Source organism: Falco rusticolus, chromosome 18, assembly GCF_015220075.1.
Source record: "Falco rusticolus isolate bFalRus1 chromosome 18, bFalRus1.pri, whole genome shotgun sequence".
NCBI classification, from domain to species: domain Eukaryota; kingdom Metazoa; phylum Chordata; class Aves; order Falconiformes; family Falconidae; genus Falco; species Falco rusticolus.
Genome location: NC_051204.1, coordinates 6,679,159 through 6,695,102, shown reverse-complemented (window position 1 = coordinate 6,695,102; position 15,944 = coordinate 6,679,159). Strand labels below are relative to the sequence as shown.

At 63.5% G+C, this 15,944-nt stretch overlaps 1 protein-coding gene across 2 annotated transcripts; it reads left to right on the top strand.

Annotated features, from left to right (window-relative positions):
• The first annotated feature begins 65 nt into the window (after window positions 1-65).
• On the top strand, window positions 66-14,896 carry KDM5C (lysine demethylase 5C). 2 transcript variants are annotated; one of them, XM_037411149.1, is made up of 27 exons: window positions 66-894; window positions 2,648-2,725; window positions 2,828-2,950; window positions 3,034-3,204; window positions 3,303-3,434; window positions 3,551-3,674; window positions 3,785-3,969; window positions 4,061-4,219; window positions 4,892-5,011; window positions 5,111-5,269; window positions 5,352-5,533; window positions 6,058-6,220; window positions 6,294-6,413; window positions 6,672-6,866; window positions 6,971-7,152; window positions 7,362-7,486; window positions 7,588-7,735; window positions 8,036-8,132; window positions 8,229-8,587; window positions 9,500-9,638; window positions 9,738-9,917; window positions 10,000-10,134; window positions 10,287-10,811; window positions 10,979-11,036; window positions 12,539-12,738; window positions 13,797-13,982; window positions 14,408-14,896. In XM_037411149.1, exons 1-27 carry the CDS (start codon window positions 250-252, stop codon window positions 14,414-14,416), a joined length of 4,899 nt encoding a protein of 1,632 aa, XP_037267046.1. In that variant the 5' UTR covers window positions 66-249; the 3' UTR covers window positions 14,417-14,896. The 2 variants fall into 2 exon arrangements, with proteins under 2 accessions (XP_037267046.1, XP_037267045.1); XM_037411148.1 differs by having other exon boundaries at window positions 67-894; window positions 3,300-3,434.
• The last annotated feature ends 1,048 nt before the right edge of the window (window positions 14,897-15,944 follow it).

Genomic DNA, 15,944 nt, shown 5'->3' with positions numbered 1-15,944 from the left:
GGCCGGTGGGGGCCGTATCCCGCGGCCGGGCGGCGGCGGGGCCGGGGGGGACCGGCGGAGCAGGTCGGCGGAGGCACCCGGGCGCTCTCGTCCCCCCCCTTTCCCCGGGGTTTGGGGAGGGGGGGGCGGCCCGGGGGCCTGTGAGGGGGCGGCCCGGGGGCCTGTGAGGGGGCGGCGGGGGCCTCCATGGCCCCCTGAGGGGGTGCCCCGCGGGTAGTGAGGGAAACCCCCCTCCCCTCGGTGGGGAGGATGGAAGAGGGGGAGCAGCAGCACGGAGGGGGCGGTTGGGCCGAGTGGGGGCCCGCCCCGGGGGGGTCCCCGCCTTGGGGCACCCCGCCACCGCCGGAGGGGGATGAGGAAACCAAGCGGGGTCGCGGCGGGGAGTGGGGGGGGACGGAGCCCACCGGAGACGCGGTTCCCCCACGGCCGGCTGCCGGCCCCCCTAAAGCCGCGGGGGAGGAGAGGGCCTCGGCGGCCCCTCGGCTCCCCAAAGCCGGTGGGGAGCCGCGGAGTAAAGGCGGGGGGACCGGCAAGGGACCCGGTGGGCGCCCGCCGGGCGAGGAGCGAAGCCCCCGCAAGACACCCGAGGAAAGGGGGGCCCGCAGCGGGGATCGCCCAGGCCCTGAGGACAAGGCCCGGAGGCCCTTTGGGGGTCCCCGCAGCGGGGGGGAAGCCCCTCGGGGTCCTCCCACCGGTGGGGACCAGCGGGGCGAGTGGGTGACGCCTTGGTTATCGGTGGCCGGTGAACCGGAGCCCCCCGAGGACTTTTTACCCCCCCCCGAATGTCCCGTCTTCGAGCCCAGCTGGGCCGAATTCAGCGACCCCCTGGGTTACATCGCCAAGATCCGCCCCATCGCCGAGAAAAGCGGTATCTGCAAGATCCGACCCCCCGCTGTGAGTAGGGGGGCGGGGGGGGTGGGGGGATGCTGGGGGTCCCTGTCTTTCGGAGTTGTGGGGTTGGGGTTTGCTGTGGGGTACGCGCCCTCCCCTGGGGGGGTTAATTGCCCCTCCTGAGGGGGGTAACTTCTCATTGAGGGGGGGGTTAATCACCCTCCCCAAAGGGGGTTATCTTCCCATTTAGGGCCCACTGGGAAGGGGTGTATTGCCATTTAGGAGGGTAAGTGCCCCCCTGAGGGGAGGGTGTTTCCCTGTTTTAGGGGGCTTAATTGCCCCCCTGAGGAGTATGTTCCCATTTGGGGGGGGGTAGTTACCCCTGGGTGGGGGGAATTCCCCGGGGGGGGGGGGGGGTTAGTTACCCCTGGGTGGGGGGAATTCCCCATTTGGGGGGGGGGGGTTTAGTTACCCCTGGGTGGGGGGAATTCCCCATTTGGGGGGGGGGGTAGTTACCCCTGGGTGGGGGGAATTCCCCATTTGGGGGTTTAGTTACCTCTCGGAGGGGTAACTCTCCATCTAGGCGGGTTAGTTATCCCCCCCCATCCCCCTCCCCCGCCTGCTGTGTCCTGGGTGTAAAGACCCCCTCAGGGTGGGTAAATACCCCCAGTGTGGCTGTGGAGGGGGAATACCCACCTGAGCGGGGGTAGATAACCCAGGGGGATAAATACCCACCCGAGGGGGGGAGGGGTAAATCCCTGAGCTCTGGGGGTCTGTACCAGCCTGGCTGGGGGGTAGATGTTTGGGCTGAGGGTGTAAATACCCCCTTCCCCCCTAACCCGGGGTAAACTCCCTTTCCCCACCCCCCCGAGCTGAGGGGGTGCCCCTGGGCTGGCGGGGGGGGTGCGTGTCCCTGCTGGGGCTGGACTTTGGGGGTGCTGCACGATCCAGACCTGGGTGGGAGTGGGCAAGGGCCCCCTGCCCCCCTCCTCCCCACCCCCAGCAAGGCCCTTCGCCCACCCGCCTTGCATTGGGTAGGGGGGAGCTGACCCTCAGGAATTTGGGGTGCTCCCCTGAGGAGTGAGGGGGGTGTGTGTGTGGGGGGGTCTGTGTGTGTACCCCCCGCGCCCCCCCCACGCCGGCCCTCACAACAACAACAGTGACACGGCCAATATGGCTGCCACCGCCGAGCCTTTGTCTGGCGAGCGGCGGGGGGGAGCCCGGCCGGAGCCAGGGGGGTCCCTAGGTCGGGCAGCGCCCTTTGGAGGGGGGGTCCCCTGGAAGTGGGGGGCAAGTAGGAGGCTGAGGCCCCCCCGATCCCCATCAACCTCGCTCTTGCTTGCCACCACCCCCCCCTCCCCCTTTCGTGGGCTTGTTTCCTGTTTTGGGAAGAGAAGGTGTCCGCGTCGTGTCCCTGCTGACGGGGGGGCTGTCCCTTTGTCCCCTTTCTTACTTTGGGGGGGGTCCTGAACCCTTGGTTTGGGGTTGGGGGACAGGCCGAGCCGGTCCCCCCAGCTCGACGAGGTGGAGAAGGGCTTCCGGGGAGGGCTGGGCCCAGCTACACTGGCGTCACCGGCTCCCCGCATGGGCCCCCCCATCCCCCCTACAACGTGGGGTGCACGCCACGGGGCTGTCCCTCATGATGGGAGGGGGGGAGTATGCAGCTGCAGTGCCCCCGCCCCCCCCCCCCCCCCCCCCAATTTGGGGTCTGTGCCGCTCAGTTCCCCTCTGGAGCCCCGGGGGCTGCCCAGCCTGTCCCTGCCCGGGTAGGAATGGGGGGGCTATTGCTGCTAACCCCCCCTCATCATCTCCCCAGGACTGGCAGCCCCCCTTCGCTGTGGAGGTGGACAACTTCAGGTTCACTCCCCGCATCCAGCGGCTCAATGAGCTGGAGGTGAGTTGGGGGGCGCTCCCTTTTCTCCTCCTCCTCCCCAGCTGATTTTTGGGGTGCACACAAGACTCACCCCCCCCCTCATTTTTCCCCCTCTGCTGGCAGGCGCAGACCCGGGTGAAGCTGAATTATCTGGACCAGATCGCCAAGTTTTGGGAAATCCAGGGTTCCTCGCTCAAGATCCCCAACGTCGAGCGACGCATCCTCGATCTCTACAGCCTCAGCAAGGTCTGGGGGGGTGTGGGGGTGGGAGTATTGAGGGGAATGCAGCTGATTTGGGGGTGCTTCATGTGTGTGTGCCCCCCACTCAGGTGGTGATGGAGGAAGGGGGATACGAGGCCATCTGCAAGGACCGGCGGTGGGCTCGGGTGGCCCAACGCCTCGCTTACCCCTCGGGTAAAAACATCGGCTCGCTGCTGCGCGCCCACTACGAGCGCATCATCTACCCCTACGAGATGTACCAGTCAGGGGCCAACCTGGTGGTGAGAAAATGGGGGGTGACTTGGCGGGGGGGGGGGGGCGGGGGAAAGTGGGCTACGGGGTGCCCCCCGCCACGCTGAGGGTCCTTTCCCTTCAGCAGTGTAACACGCGGCCCTTTGAGAGCGAGGAGAAGGACCGGGAGTACAAACCCCACAGCATCCCGCTGCGCCAGTCCGTCCAGCCCTCCAAGTTCAACAGCTACGGCCGGCGGGCTAAACGCCTGCAGCAGGAGGTCAGCACCCCCAAAAAACAAACCCCCACCATGCCCGCTCCCCCCCCCCCCCCCCCCCCCCCCCCGCCAAGTTTCTAAGGGGGAGGTACACCCCTTGTGATTCTGCCATCCTGCAGCCGGAGCCGACGGAGGAGGACATCGAGAAAAACCCGGAGCTGAAGAAGCTGCAGATCTACGGGGCCGGCCCCAAGATGTTGGGGTTGGGGCTGGTGGCCAAAGACAAGACCCTGCGGAAGAAAGGTAGGGGGGGGAACCCCTCCGGGGGTGACTTGAGGGGCACAGGGAGGTTGCTGTGATCCCCCCTAGATTCTTTTGTGACACACCCCCGCCCCTAATTCTTCACCCTACAGATAAAGAAGGTCCCGAGTGTCCCCCCACAGTGGTGGTGAAGGAGGAACCGGTGGGAGCCGAGGCCAAGGTGGAGCCGGTGTCTCCCCGCGCTTACCTGGAGGGGAAGGAGGAGCTGCGGCACAGCCCTGAGCCCTGCACCAAAATGACCATGCGCCTGCGCCGCAGCCACAGCAACAGCCAGTTTGTAAGTACCCCCACACTGTGGGGCAGAGCCCCCCCACGCTGTGGGGCAGAGCCCCCCCCCCCCCCCTCAACTCCTTCTGCCTCCGCTCCAGGTCGATTCCTACATCTGCCGAATCTGCTCGCGGGGGGACGAGGATGACAAGCTGCTGCTCTGCGACGGTTGCGACGACAACTACCACATCTTCTGCCTCCTCCCGCCCCTGCCCGAAATTCCCAAGGGCATCTGGCGCTGCCCCAAATGCGTCATGGCGGTGAGGATGGGGGGGACGACACGCGAAGCCCCCCCCCAAACACCTGCATTGTACCCTGGACACCCCCCCCATCTTGTGTCATGTCCCAGTTGCGGGGCTGGGGATGCCCCCGTTTCACGTCATGCCTCGTCTGTCTGTGGGGCCAGGGACCCCCAACTTAACGGCCTGTCCTATCTGAGGGGCTGGGGACCCCCGGATCACTTCCAGTTCTGTCTGTGGGGCTGGAGACCCCCGTCTGTGGGGTTAGAGACCCGTGGGCCGTGTCTGCAGGGCCAGGGACCCCAGATTCAATGTCTCATTCCATCTGCAGGCCTGGGGACCCCCGTTTGTGCGGTTAGAGGTGTCTGTGCCACATCTGTGGTGCCGGGGACCCCCAGCTCGATATCTGACCCCATCTGTGGGGCTGGGGACCCCCGTGCCAACCCCCTGCCTCGCATCCCATCCTATCTGTGGAGCTGGGGACCCTCGCCTGGGGTTAGGGACCCCCGTGTCACATCTGTGGGGCTGGGGACCCCCACGCCGACCCCCTGCTTCACATCCCATCCTGTCTGTGGGGTTAGGAACCCCCTTATCGTGTCTTTAGGGCTGGGGAGCCCCAGCTGAATGCCCTATGGTATCTGTGGGGCTGGGGACCCCCACTCTGACCCCCCCCACCTCATCCCTCTCCCCCAGGAATGCAAGCGACCGCCGGAGGCTTTCGGCTTTGAGCAGGCGACGCGGGAATACACCCTGCAGAGCTTCGGGGAGATGGCCGACTCCTTCAAAGCCGATTACTTCAACATGCCCGTCCACGTGAGTACCCCCAAACCCCCCAAGGGACCCCGGTGACACCCCCGCCCCCTCCCCCCCCCCCCCAAGTCCCGAATGTCCTCTGTTTCCCATTTTCCCCAGATGGTCCCCACGGAGGTGGTGGAGAAGGAATTTTGGCGGCTGGTGAACAGCATCGAGGAGGACGTGACGGTGGAGTACGGCGCCGATATCCACTCCAAGGAATTCGGCAGCGGCTTCCCCATCAGCGACGGCAAAAGAAAGCTCTCGCCGGAGGAGGAGGTGAGGGAGACGCCGTCCCCAACCCCACAGGGGTGTCACCGGTGGCGGGGTGACGCTGTCCTTAACGTTCCCCTTAACGTAGGAGTACGCTGGCAGCGGGTGGAACCTGAACGTGATGCCGGTGTTGAAGCAGTCGGTGCTGTGTCACATCAACGCCGATATTTCGGGGATGAAGGTGCCCTGGCTCTACGTGGGGATGGTCTTCTCCGCCTTTTGCTGGCACATCGAGGACCACTGGAGCTACTCCATCAACTACCTCCACTGGTGGGGGGCTCGGGGTGATCCTGGGAGGTGTCAGAGGGGAGAGAGGAGGGGTTTTGGGGGGCCCCTGACCTCATTCCACCCACCCAGGGGTGAGCCCATGATGAAGCCATGGGGCGAGAGGAGTTTTTTGGGGTGCTGTGAGCCCCTAGGGGCAAGCCTAAGGTGTGGTACAGGGTGAGAAGAGTATTTTTGGGGTGTCCCAACCTTGTCTCCCACCCAGGGGTGAGCTGAAGTTGGGGTGGGGGGCGAGAGGAGGTTTTTGGGGTGCTGTGACCCCCTGACGCCCAGCCCAAGATGGGTTTTGAGGTGAGAGGAAGTTTCTGGGGTGCCACGAGCCCCTCGGGGCAAACTCAAGATGAGTTATGGGGCAGGAGGAGGCTTTTGGGGTGCCAGGACCCTGTTGCCTGCCCAGGGCTGAACCCAAGGTGTGGTACAGGGTGGGATGAGGTTTTGGGGTCTCCCAAGCCACGGTGTGGGATGGGAGGAGGGGTTTTGGGGTGCCCCTGACCCCGTTTCCCCCCCAGGGGTGAGCCCAAGACGTGGTACGGGGTCCCCTCCTTCGCGGCGGAGCACCTGGAAGAGGTGATGAAGAAGCTGACGCCGGAGCTCTTCGAGAGCCAGCCCGACCTGCTCCACCAACTCGTCACCCTCATGAACCCCAACACCCTCATGGCACATGGTGTCCCTGTGAGTATCGAGGTTCCCCCCCCACCCCCCAATTCCTTATTTCCCTTCACCCCAAATTTTATCCCCCTTTTAGGTCGTACGGACCAACCAGTGTGCCGGCGAGTTCGTCATCACCTTCCCCAGGGCGTACCACAGCGGTTTCAACCAGGGTTACAACTTTGCTGAGGCCGTCAACTTCTGCACCGCTGACTGGGTGAGCCCCTGCGCCCCAAAAAACCTCAGGGGAACCCCCAAAATCCCAGAGAAACCCCAAAATCTGGGGTGAGAACCCCAAATTCGGGCTGTGTGCTCCTGAGGGAGGAGGAGATGTGGGGAGCTCTGAGCGTTTTGTGCAGTCCGCTGCTACGGTTTGAGCTGGGGGTGGCTGGCTCCATATTGGGATGTGTTTTGGGGTACAAGGGGGGGTCCCCCAAATTCAGGGGTGTGTCCTAATGCCTGGCATTACCTGCAGCTGCCCGCCGGCAGGCAGTGCATCGAGCACTACCGACGTTTGCGACGTTACTGTGTCTTCTCGCACGAGGAACTCATCTGCAAGATGGCAGCTTGCCCCGAAAAGCTGGACCTCAACTTGGCGGCCGCCGTTCACAAGGAGATGTTCGTGCTGGTGCAGGAGGAGCGTAAACTCCGCAAAGCGCTGTTGGAAAAGGTGGGATAACACCAGGGGAACCGCCCCCCCCTCCCCCCCCCAAAAATGTGGAGGGGGTCTGCAGTGGGGCTGACAGTTGCGTTTTGTGGCCCCCCCTCCCCCAGGGTATCACGGAGGCAGAGCGAGAGGCTTTCGAGCTGCTGCCCGACGACGAGCGGCAGTGCGATAAGTGTAAGACGACGTGTTTCCTCTCGGCGCTGGCTTGTTACGACTGTCCCCAGTGCCTCGTCTGCCTCTACCACATGGATGACCTCTGCAAGTGCCCCCGCAGCAAGCAGTATCTCAGGTGGGGAAGGGTCCCCTGCTGCTGGGGGGGGGATGTGGGTGAGGTCTTGCGGTGCTTGGTGGGTCTGTAAGAGGGGGTGTGGGCTGGGTTTGGGGGTCCTGTTTGCTCCTGCTGTACCCTTGGGATGGGCTGTGGGCACAAGGAGGGGCTCCCAACCCCTGGGGGAGGGTGATGGCCCCCCCCCCCCAAACCCCTTGCTGCCCTCCCAGGTACCGCTACACGTTGGACGAGCTGCCGGCCATGCTGCACAAGCTGAAGGTGCGAGCGGAGTCCTTCGACACCTGGGCCAACAAGGTCCGCATCGCGCTGGAGGTGGAGGACGGCCGCAAGCGGAGTGAGTTGAGGGGCCCAGGGGGGATTTCTGGGGGGGTTTAGGAGGGGTTTGGGGTACAGCCTTGACACACCCTTCCCCCCTCCCCCACTGTGCCTGGCCAGCGCTGGAGGAGCTGCGGGCACTGGAGTCGGAGGCACGCGAGCGCAAGTTCCCCGAGAACGAGCTGCTGCACCGGCTGAAGGGCTGCCTGGGTCAGGCCGAGCGCTGCGTTTCCGAGGCCCTGGGGCTCATCAGCTCGCAAGAGACAGGGTAAGTGCCCCCCTCCCCTGTGTCCCCAGCAGCCCCATGTCACCATCCTGGCTCCTTCTCCTCCCCGTGCGCCTGTCCTGTCACCTCAAGCTGCTGAAAGTCTTGTGTCCCCATCCCGTGTCCCCTGGCCGCCCCGCTCCGGTCCCCCCGGCCGCCCCGCTCCGGTCCCCTATGGGCCCCATCCCAGCCCCATGTGCCTGTCCCAGCCTTCCCCTGTCCCTCCAGGTTCCAGTCACCCCCCTGTCCCCCACCTTGTCCCCACAGTCACCCCAGGGGTGACATAGCCTCGCATGGCTGCAGGGTACCGGCACCCTCGCTGACGGTGGAGGAGCTCCGCACCTTCCTGGAGCAGATGAACCAGCTGCCCTGTGTCATGCACCAGATTGGGGAGGTCCAGGTGAGCCGGGGGGGGGTCTCTCTGCATTGCCCCCCCCTCATTTTTTTGTGGGGACACAGTGTCACTGATGCTGTCCTCCCCACTCCCTGCTTCCAGGCCTTGCTGGAACGCGTGGAGGCTTTCCAAGCGGAGGCACGGGCCGCGCTGGAGTCGACCCCCCCAGGGCCGGGGGCTCTGCGGGGGCTGCTGGAGCGAGGGGCCCGGCTGGGTGTGGAGGTGCCAGAAAGCCGGCGCTTGGAACGGCAGCTGGCCCAGGCCGCTTGGTTAGAGGAGGTGACGGCCACCCTGCGGTCCCCTCGTGCCCGCGTCCCCCTCCCCGTCATGAGGGGTCTCATCCAGGCTGGCCGTACCGTCGCCCCCAGCCCGGCTGTTGACGTGGCCATGGCCGAGCTGCAGGAGCTGCTCACCATCGCTCAGCGCTGGGAGGAAAAAGCTCAGATGTGCTTGGAGGCCAGGTCAGGATGCGGCCCCATGGGGGAAAGAAGGGTGGGGGGGTTGCACCCCAGGGTGTAGGTGGGCTGGGGGCCAAATTCCACAACCCCCCAGGGGGGTAAAAAGGGGCCAGGGCCAAATTTATGACCCCTTGGAATGGGATAAAGGGGCTGGGGGCTGCCCCCTGTGTCCCCCAGGGGCGGATAATGGGGCTGGGGGCTGCCCCCTGTGTCCCCCAGGGGCGGATAATGGGGCTGGGGGCTGCCCCCTGTGTCCCCCAGGGGCGGATAATGGGGCTGGGGGCTGCCCCCTGTGTCCCCCAGGGGCGGATAACGGGGCTGGGGGCTGCCCCCTGTGTCCCCCAGGGGCGGATAACGGGGCTGGGGGCTGCCCCCTGTGTCCCCCAGGGGCGGATAACGGGGCTGGGGGCTGCCCCCTGTGTCCCCCAGGGGCGGATAACGGGGCTGGGGGCTGCCCCCTGTGTCCCCCAGGGGCGGATAACGGGGCTGGGGGCTGCCCCCTGTGTCCCCCAGGGGCGGATAACGGGGCTGGGGGCTGCCCCCTGTGTCCCCCAGGGGCGGATAACGGGGCTGGGGGCTGCCCCCTGTGTCCCCCAGGGGCGGATAACGGGGCTGGGGGCTGCCCCCTGTGTCCCCCAGGGGCGGATAACGGGGCTGGGGGCTGCCCCCTGTGTCCCCCAGGGGCGGATAACGGGGCTGGGGGCTGCCCCCTGTGTCCCCCAGGGGCGGATAACGGGGCTGGGGGCTGCCCCCTGTGTCCCCCAGGGGCGGATAACGGGGCTGGGATTTCTCTGTCTCTGTTCCCAGGTGAAACCAGGCTGGGACCCGATCTGGGTTTGGGGGGGGGTCTCTGGGATCTTGGGGAAGGGGTTGTCGAGTGGGCAGACCCCTGGGTTCTCATCCCCTCCCCCGCAGGCAGAAGCACCCCCCGGCCACGCTGGCTGCCATCATCAAAGAAGCGGAAAACATCCCGGCTCTGCTGCCCAACATCCAGGCGCTGAAAGAAGCCCTGGCCAAGGCCCGCGCCTGGATCGCGGACGTGGAGGAGATCCAGGTGGGCTCCAGGGACCCCCTTTTCTGCCCTGGGGGAGGGGCTTTTGATCTCCTCCCCCCCCCCCCCCACACCTCACCCCGCTGTCTCCGCTCACCCCAGAACGGCGACCACTACCCCTGCCTGGATGATCTGGAGGGGCTGGTGGCGGTGGGTCGGGATCTGCCGGTGCGGCTGGAGGAGCTACGGCAGCTGGAGGTACAGGTCGGCACAGCGCATTCCTGGCGGGATAAAGCTTCCCGCACCTTCCTGAAGAAAAATTCCTGCTACACGTTATTGGAGGTGAGGGACAAAAGGGTGCAAAGGACCTAGGGTGGTGGGAAGGGCCGGGGGGGCCGCCCTGACCCCCACAATGTCCCCGTAGGTGCTGTGTCCCTGCGCCGACGCTGGCTCCGACAGCAGCAAGCGGCTGAAGTGGCGGCAGGAGCCGGGGCTTTACAAACTGGACGCCGAGAGCTTGGGGCTTTCGGCGCAGGATCTCCGTGACCCTGGTGCTGTGGTGAGCAGGATGGGATTGATTGTTTGGGTTTTTTTTGGGGGTGGGGGGGTGTGGGGGAAGCAGCAGGGCCCCCCGCATCCCCGTGCCACTCACATCGCGCTTTTTTTTTTTTTTTTTTTTGAAATGTATTTTTTTATTATTTTTGCCCCCAGATCGTGGCGTTTAAAGAAGGGGAGCAGAAAGAAAAGGAGGGGATGCTCCGGCTACGCCATGCCAATGCCCAAAAAGCCGCGCCACCCCTCCCAGGTCCAGGACCACCCTCCTGCGTCTGTGGGCAACCGGCGAGCCCCGGCATGCTGCAGTGCCAGCTCTGCCGGGACTGGTTTCACGGTGCTTGCGTAGCCTGGCCCCGCTTGGGCTCTCAAAAACCCTCTCCGGCTTGGTGGGAGTGGGACGCCAAATTTCTCTGCCCTCTTTGCCAACGATCGCGGCGTCCTCGGTTGGAAACCATCTTGGCGTTGCTGGTGGCGCTGCAGAAGCTGCCGGTGCGCTTGCCGGAGGGCGAAGCCTTGCAGTGTTTGACCGAACGAGCCATCACTTGGCAGGACCGTGCCCGTCAGCTCCTCGCTTCTCCCGACGTCGCCGGGCCTTTGGAGCGCTTGGCGGCTCTGCGGCATCGCCTGCATGGGGACGGGGACGGTGCCCTGCGGGAGGCCAGCCGCAATGAGCAGACCAAGGTGGGGGGGGGGGCAGGTTTTGGGGCTGGGGGTAGGGTTTGGGGTGGATTTTTAGGTTTTTGGGTAGATTTTGGGGCTGGGGGGCAGGTTTTGGGGTGGGTTTTGGGGCTGGGGGAGGCCGTGCTCCCCCCCACTTGCTCATGCTGTGCCCCCCACCTTTGCTCCAGGTGTCGGTGGAGAACGGCGATGCCCCCAGCCCGGAGAAGAACGGCCCCCTGCCTTCAGGTGAGTAGGGCTTTGAGGGGAGCTGGGAGTGGGGGATCCCCTGTGAGTGCCAGGGGTGCTGGGATCCACTGGATCCTGTGCAGGCCCTGTGCCATCCTCTGGTGAGCATGGCAAGGGCCATAGGGCTCCAGGGATCCCCTGTGAGCAGTGGGGAGGTAGGAGAGATCTGGTGGATCCCTCACGGGTACAGGGGATGCTGTGGGACTGTGGATCTGTAGGGTTCACATAGGATCCCATGTGAGTACAGGGACGATGTGGGATTCCAGGGATCCTATATGGGTGCAGGGGGCAGTGTGGGACAGCAGGTGTCCCCTGCAAGCCCTGTAGATCTAGTGTGAGCACAGAGGGGGGTCGCTAGGGGATCAACTGAATCCTGTGTGGGTGCTATGGATTCTATCTGAGCACAGGTGGCACTGCGGGGCTGTAGGGAGCCTGTGGGAGCCCTATCAATCCTGTGTCACACCAGGACCCAGCTGATCTTCTATGAGCCCAGTGGATCCCATGGGAGCACAGGGATGCTGTGGGACTCTCGGTATCCTGTGTGAGCCCTGTGGATCACATGGGAGTACAGGAGCTGTTGTAGGGCTCAGTGGATCTATAGGGCTCACGTATGCTCACAGGGATCTTTGGGACAATGTGCAACTGCAGAGATCCCAGGTGAGCACAGGGGACACTGGGGCTCAAGGGGTCCTATGCAAGGTCCGTGGATCCCATGTGATGCTGGGAGACCCAGTGGATTCCATGTGAGCATAGAGGACACCCTTGTCAGTATAGGGAGCACTGTGGGGCTCCAGAGATCTTATGTGAGCCATATAGGTCCTGTGTAACACTGGGATCCATTGGATCCCATATGAGTACAGGGGACAGTGTCAGACTAAGGATCCTGTATGAGCCTCATGGATCCCATGTAAGTGCAGAGGACATTGTGGGATTCCAGGGGTCCAATGTGAGCCCCGTGGATCCCAGGTCAGCCCCAGGGGTCCTGTGGGGGCACAGTGAGACCTAGTGGACCCCGTGTGAGTGCAGTGACGCTGCAGAACCCTGTGGATCCCCTGCGGGCCACAGGGATCTTGTGAGTACCGGGATGGTGGGGGCTTCAGGGATCCTCTGTGAGTACAGGGACACACTGTGCAACTCCAGGGAGCCTGTGTGAGCCCTGTGGATCCCCTGTGATGCTGGCTACTAGTGGATCCCACATGAGCACAGGGGACCCTGTGGGGCTCTAGGGAGCTTGCATGAGCCCGAGGAGAAGGTGGGGACTCCAGGGATCCCACGGGAACCCTGTGGATCCCGTGTGGTGCTGGGGACCCTGGTGGGTTACCATCCCCGTCAGCAGCCCCAGGGATGCCACGGAGAGGGATCCGTGCGGATCCCAGGGGAAGCCCCATGGATCCTGATGTCCGTGCCCTGGGGGGGGGGGGGGGGTCAGGCCATCCAGCGGGTCCTGGCGCTGGGGTGACGCGGTGTCCCCATGCCCCCCCGGTGACGCGGTGTCCCCGCAGAGCTGGAGGCGCTGAGCGCGGCGCTGCCGCGGCTGCAGGGCCCGGTGCTGGAGCTGGCGGAGGGGGCGCGGCGGCCGCTGGAGGAGCTGATGATGGAGGGGGATCTGCTGGAGGTGACGCTGGACGAGGCCCAGAGCATCTGGCGGCTGCTGCAGGCTGCCCGCCCGCCCCCGCTCCCGCTCTTCCGTCTCCTCCTCGAGGTACGGGGGGAACCCCTGAACCCCAAAAATGCCCTCGACCCCCCACCCCCCCCAAAACCTCCCCAGGGACACCTCAAAGCTTCACCAGAGCTCCAAACAGTCTCCAGCGTGATGGAACTTCTCCAGAGCATCTCTAGGACCCCAGAACTTCTCTGAAACGCCGCAGGGATCCTAGAATTCCCCCAAAGCCTGTCCCTGGGACCCCAAAACTCCCCCCCAAACTACCCCGGGAACCCCAAAACTGCCCCGAAGCACCTTGGGGACCCCATAATTGCTCAAAAGCCTCCCCAGAACCCAAAACTGCTCCAAACCACCTTCAGGACCCCAGAGCCACCTCGGAGCACCCCCAGAGCTTCAGAATCACTTCCAAAGTGTCCCCAAAACACCCTGGGGACCCCCAAACCACCCTCGGGGATGCCTGAACTGCCTTTGCCACCCTAGAGCCATTCCTGACGTCCCCCGCCCATCTTTAAGTGTCATGTTGACCCCCCAAGCCAATTTGAAACTGCCCCAGGGACCCCAAAACTGGCCCCACACTGTTCCCTTTGCCCTGATCCACCTCCTCCTCAAGGTAGGGTCCCCAAAATTGCCCCAGGGACCCCAAAACTGTCCCTGTGTTGTTCCCTTTGCTCTCTAACATTTCCCTCCTCAGATCGGGTCCCCAAAATCCCTCCTGGGGACCCCAAAACCATTCCCAGTCAGCTCCCCTTACCATGTTCCACCCTTTCCCCAAGGTAGGGTCCTGGATACCGCACTGGGGACCCCCAAAAAGTGCCGGAGGGACCCCGAAATGATTCCCATGCTGCTCCCCTTGCCCTGTTCCATCTCCTCAAGGTGGGGTCCCCATCATCTTGCTGGGGACCCCAAAACCCATCCTGCTGCTGCTCCCCTTGCCCTGTTCTGCCTCCTCCTCAAGATGGGCTCCCCAAAATCACCTCAGACCTCCCTGGGGACCCCAAACTCCCCCTTCCCTTGAATTCCAGGAACACACACACACACACACACACCCCCCAATTTTGAGGTGGGGGGGATCACTAACAGTGTCCCTCCCCTCACAGCTGGAGCAGGCGGAGCGGCGGGGGGCTCGTGCCCGCGGCCGGGACCCTGAAAGACGTCGGAAACGCCGGGCGGAGCGGGGTGACCTCCCCCCCCTGGCCAAGGAGGAGCTGGAGCCAAAGAGGAGTCGGGGTCCCGAGGGGGGGACCCCCCGAGACAGCCCCCCACCTGGCCCCCATGCCCCGGGGGTGAGTCACAATATGGGGTGGTGGGAATGCATGGGGGGGGTGGGGGGGTCATAAGGGCCCATCTCTGTGGGGGGTTGTGGGGTGAAGGGGGGGGAGTTGTGTGGTGGGGGTCATGGTGGGGGTGTGGGGTATGTAATGGGGGGGTCCCGGGAGGAGCATGGAGGGGCTGTGGGGTGTATAGAGGGGGTTTCAGGAGGAATGGGGGGGCTGGGGGGACGGGGCATGGTGAAGGGGGGTTCAGGCTCATGTCATGGGTGGTCTTACAGGGTTTGTTTTGGGGGGGGCACCCCTGTGTTCTGGGGGTGCGGGGTTGGGGAGCACAGGGTAGGAGACCCCCACAACCACAATATAGGGCGTCTGCAGGGGGTTTTGTGGTGCCCACCCCCATGCCCCCCTCTGCTCTTCCCCCTCCCTCCCCCTGCCAGGACTCGTGACGTGGAGCCCCCAGCTCGGATGGACGCACCTGCCGGCGGCGGGGAGGGACTGTGGGGGGCCATACCGGGACCCCCCTCACCCTGGGGCCCCCAACCCCCGCAGACTTGGGGGGAGTTCCCCCCCTTCCCCCCCCCCCCCCCCCCCCCCCCCCGCGATGTAATTATTTGAGTTGATTTCTTTTGTATCGTTAAACTCCGGGGCGGGGGGGGGGGGGCACACACAGATGGGGGGTCCGGGGGTCCCCCCAAGCCGGTGGGGGGACCCCAACCAGCACAGCAGGGCCAGCCCCCCCCCCCCTCGCACCGGGTTTTTTATAGGATTGGGGGGGGGGGTGAGGGAGGGGGGGGGCGTGAACTTGGGTGCCCCCCTGCCCCCCCCCCCCCCCCCCAGCGGACACTAACAGTCTCGGGCTCTTTGTAGCGGGGCGGGGACGGGGGGGCCTTATTTTATTGTATTATGATTTTTTTTATTATTATTAAACTTTGGAGGTTAAAAAGAATGTGGGCGTTGGGGGGGTGGGGCTTGGGAGTGCCCACGTGCTGTGGGCGGGGTGGGGGTATGCCACGTGCCGAGCTGAGCTGCTTCCCCATTGGTCGCTGTCTCCGCCAATGGGTGGGCGGGGAGAGGCGGGAACCTGGGCAGGCAACGGCGGCGCGAGCGGCAGCGGTTGGGTGATTATCTTCTGACCCTTCCCGAAGGTAGAGAGTCTTTTCCGTGAGGTAAAATCTACCTTTTCTGAGGTAAATTCCCCTTTTCTGAGGCAAAATCCCCCTCTCTGAGGTGAAAACCTCTCCTTCCTGAGGTAAAAACCTTCCTGTGAGGTAAATCTACCTTTCCCTAGGTAAAAATCTATTTTACTGAAGTAAAACCTTTCTCCCTGAGGTAAAATACCCTCTTTTCTGAGGTAAAACCCTTCTCTGTGAGTTAAAATTTACCTTCCTGAGGTTAAAAAATGCTTTTTCCCTAGGTAAAATTCTGAGAGGCAAAAATTCCCTTGAGGTAAACACTCGGTTTTCTTTTTGAGGTAAAACTTTCTTTCTTGTGTTAAATTCCTTTGTTTGAGGTAAATACCCTTTTCTGTGAGGTAAAGTTTACCTTTTTTGAGGTAAAAATCCCCCTTCCTGAGGTGAAAACACCTCATTCCTGAGGCAGAATATTCCTATGAGGTAAAATTTACTTTCACTGAGGTAAAAAAAAGAGAAATGCCTTTTTCCTGATGCAAAATCCCCTTCTGTGAGGTAGGTACCCCTTTTCTGAGGAAGAAGTCTCCTTTGCTGAGGACACCCACCCCGAGATAAGTATTTCCTGAGGAAAAACCCTCTTTCTTTTGAGGAATTTTTTTTTTTTTTTTGAGGAACCCCCCACCTTTTCTTAGGTAAACACCTGTTTTCCTGAGGGAAAACCTGTTTCTTTGAGGTAATACCACCACCACCACCGTTTTCTGTTCTTAGGATAAAGAGGTGAACTCCTCCTACTTTAAGGAAAACCTTTTTTTTTTTTTTTTTTTTTTTTTTTCCTCGGGGAAAC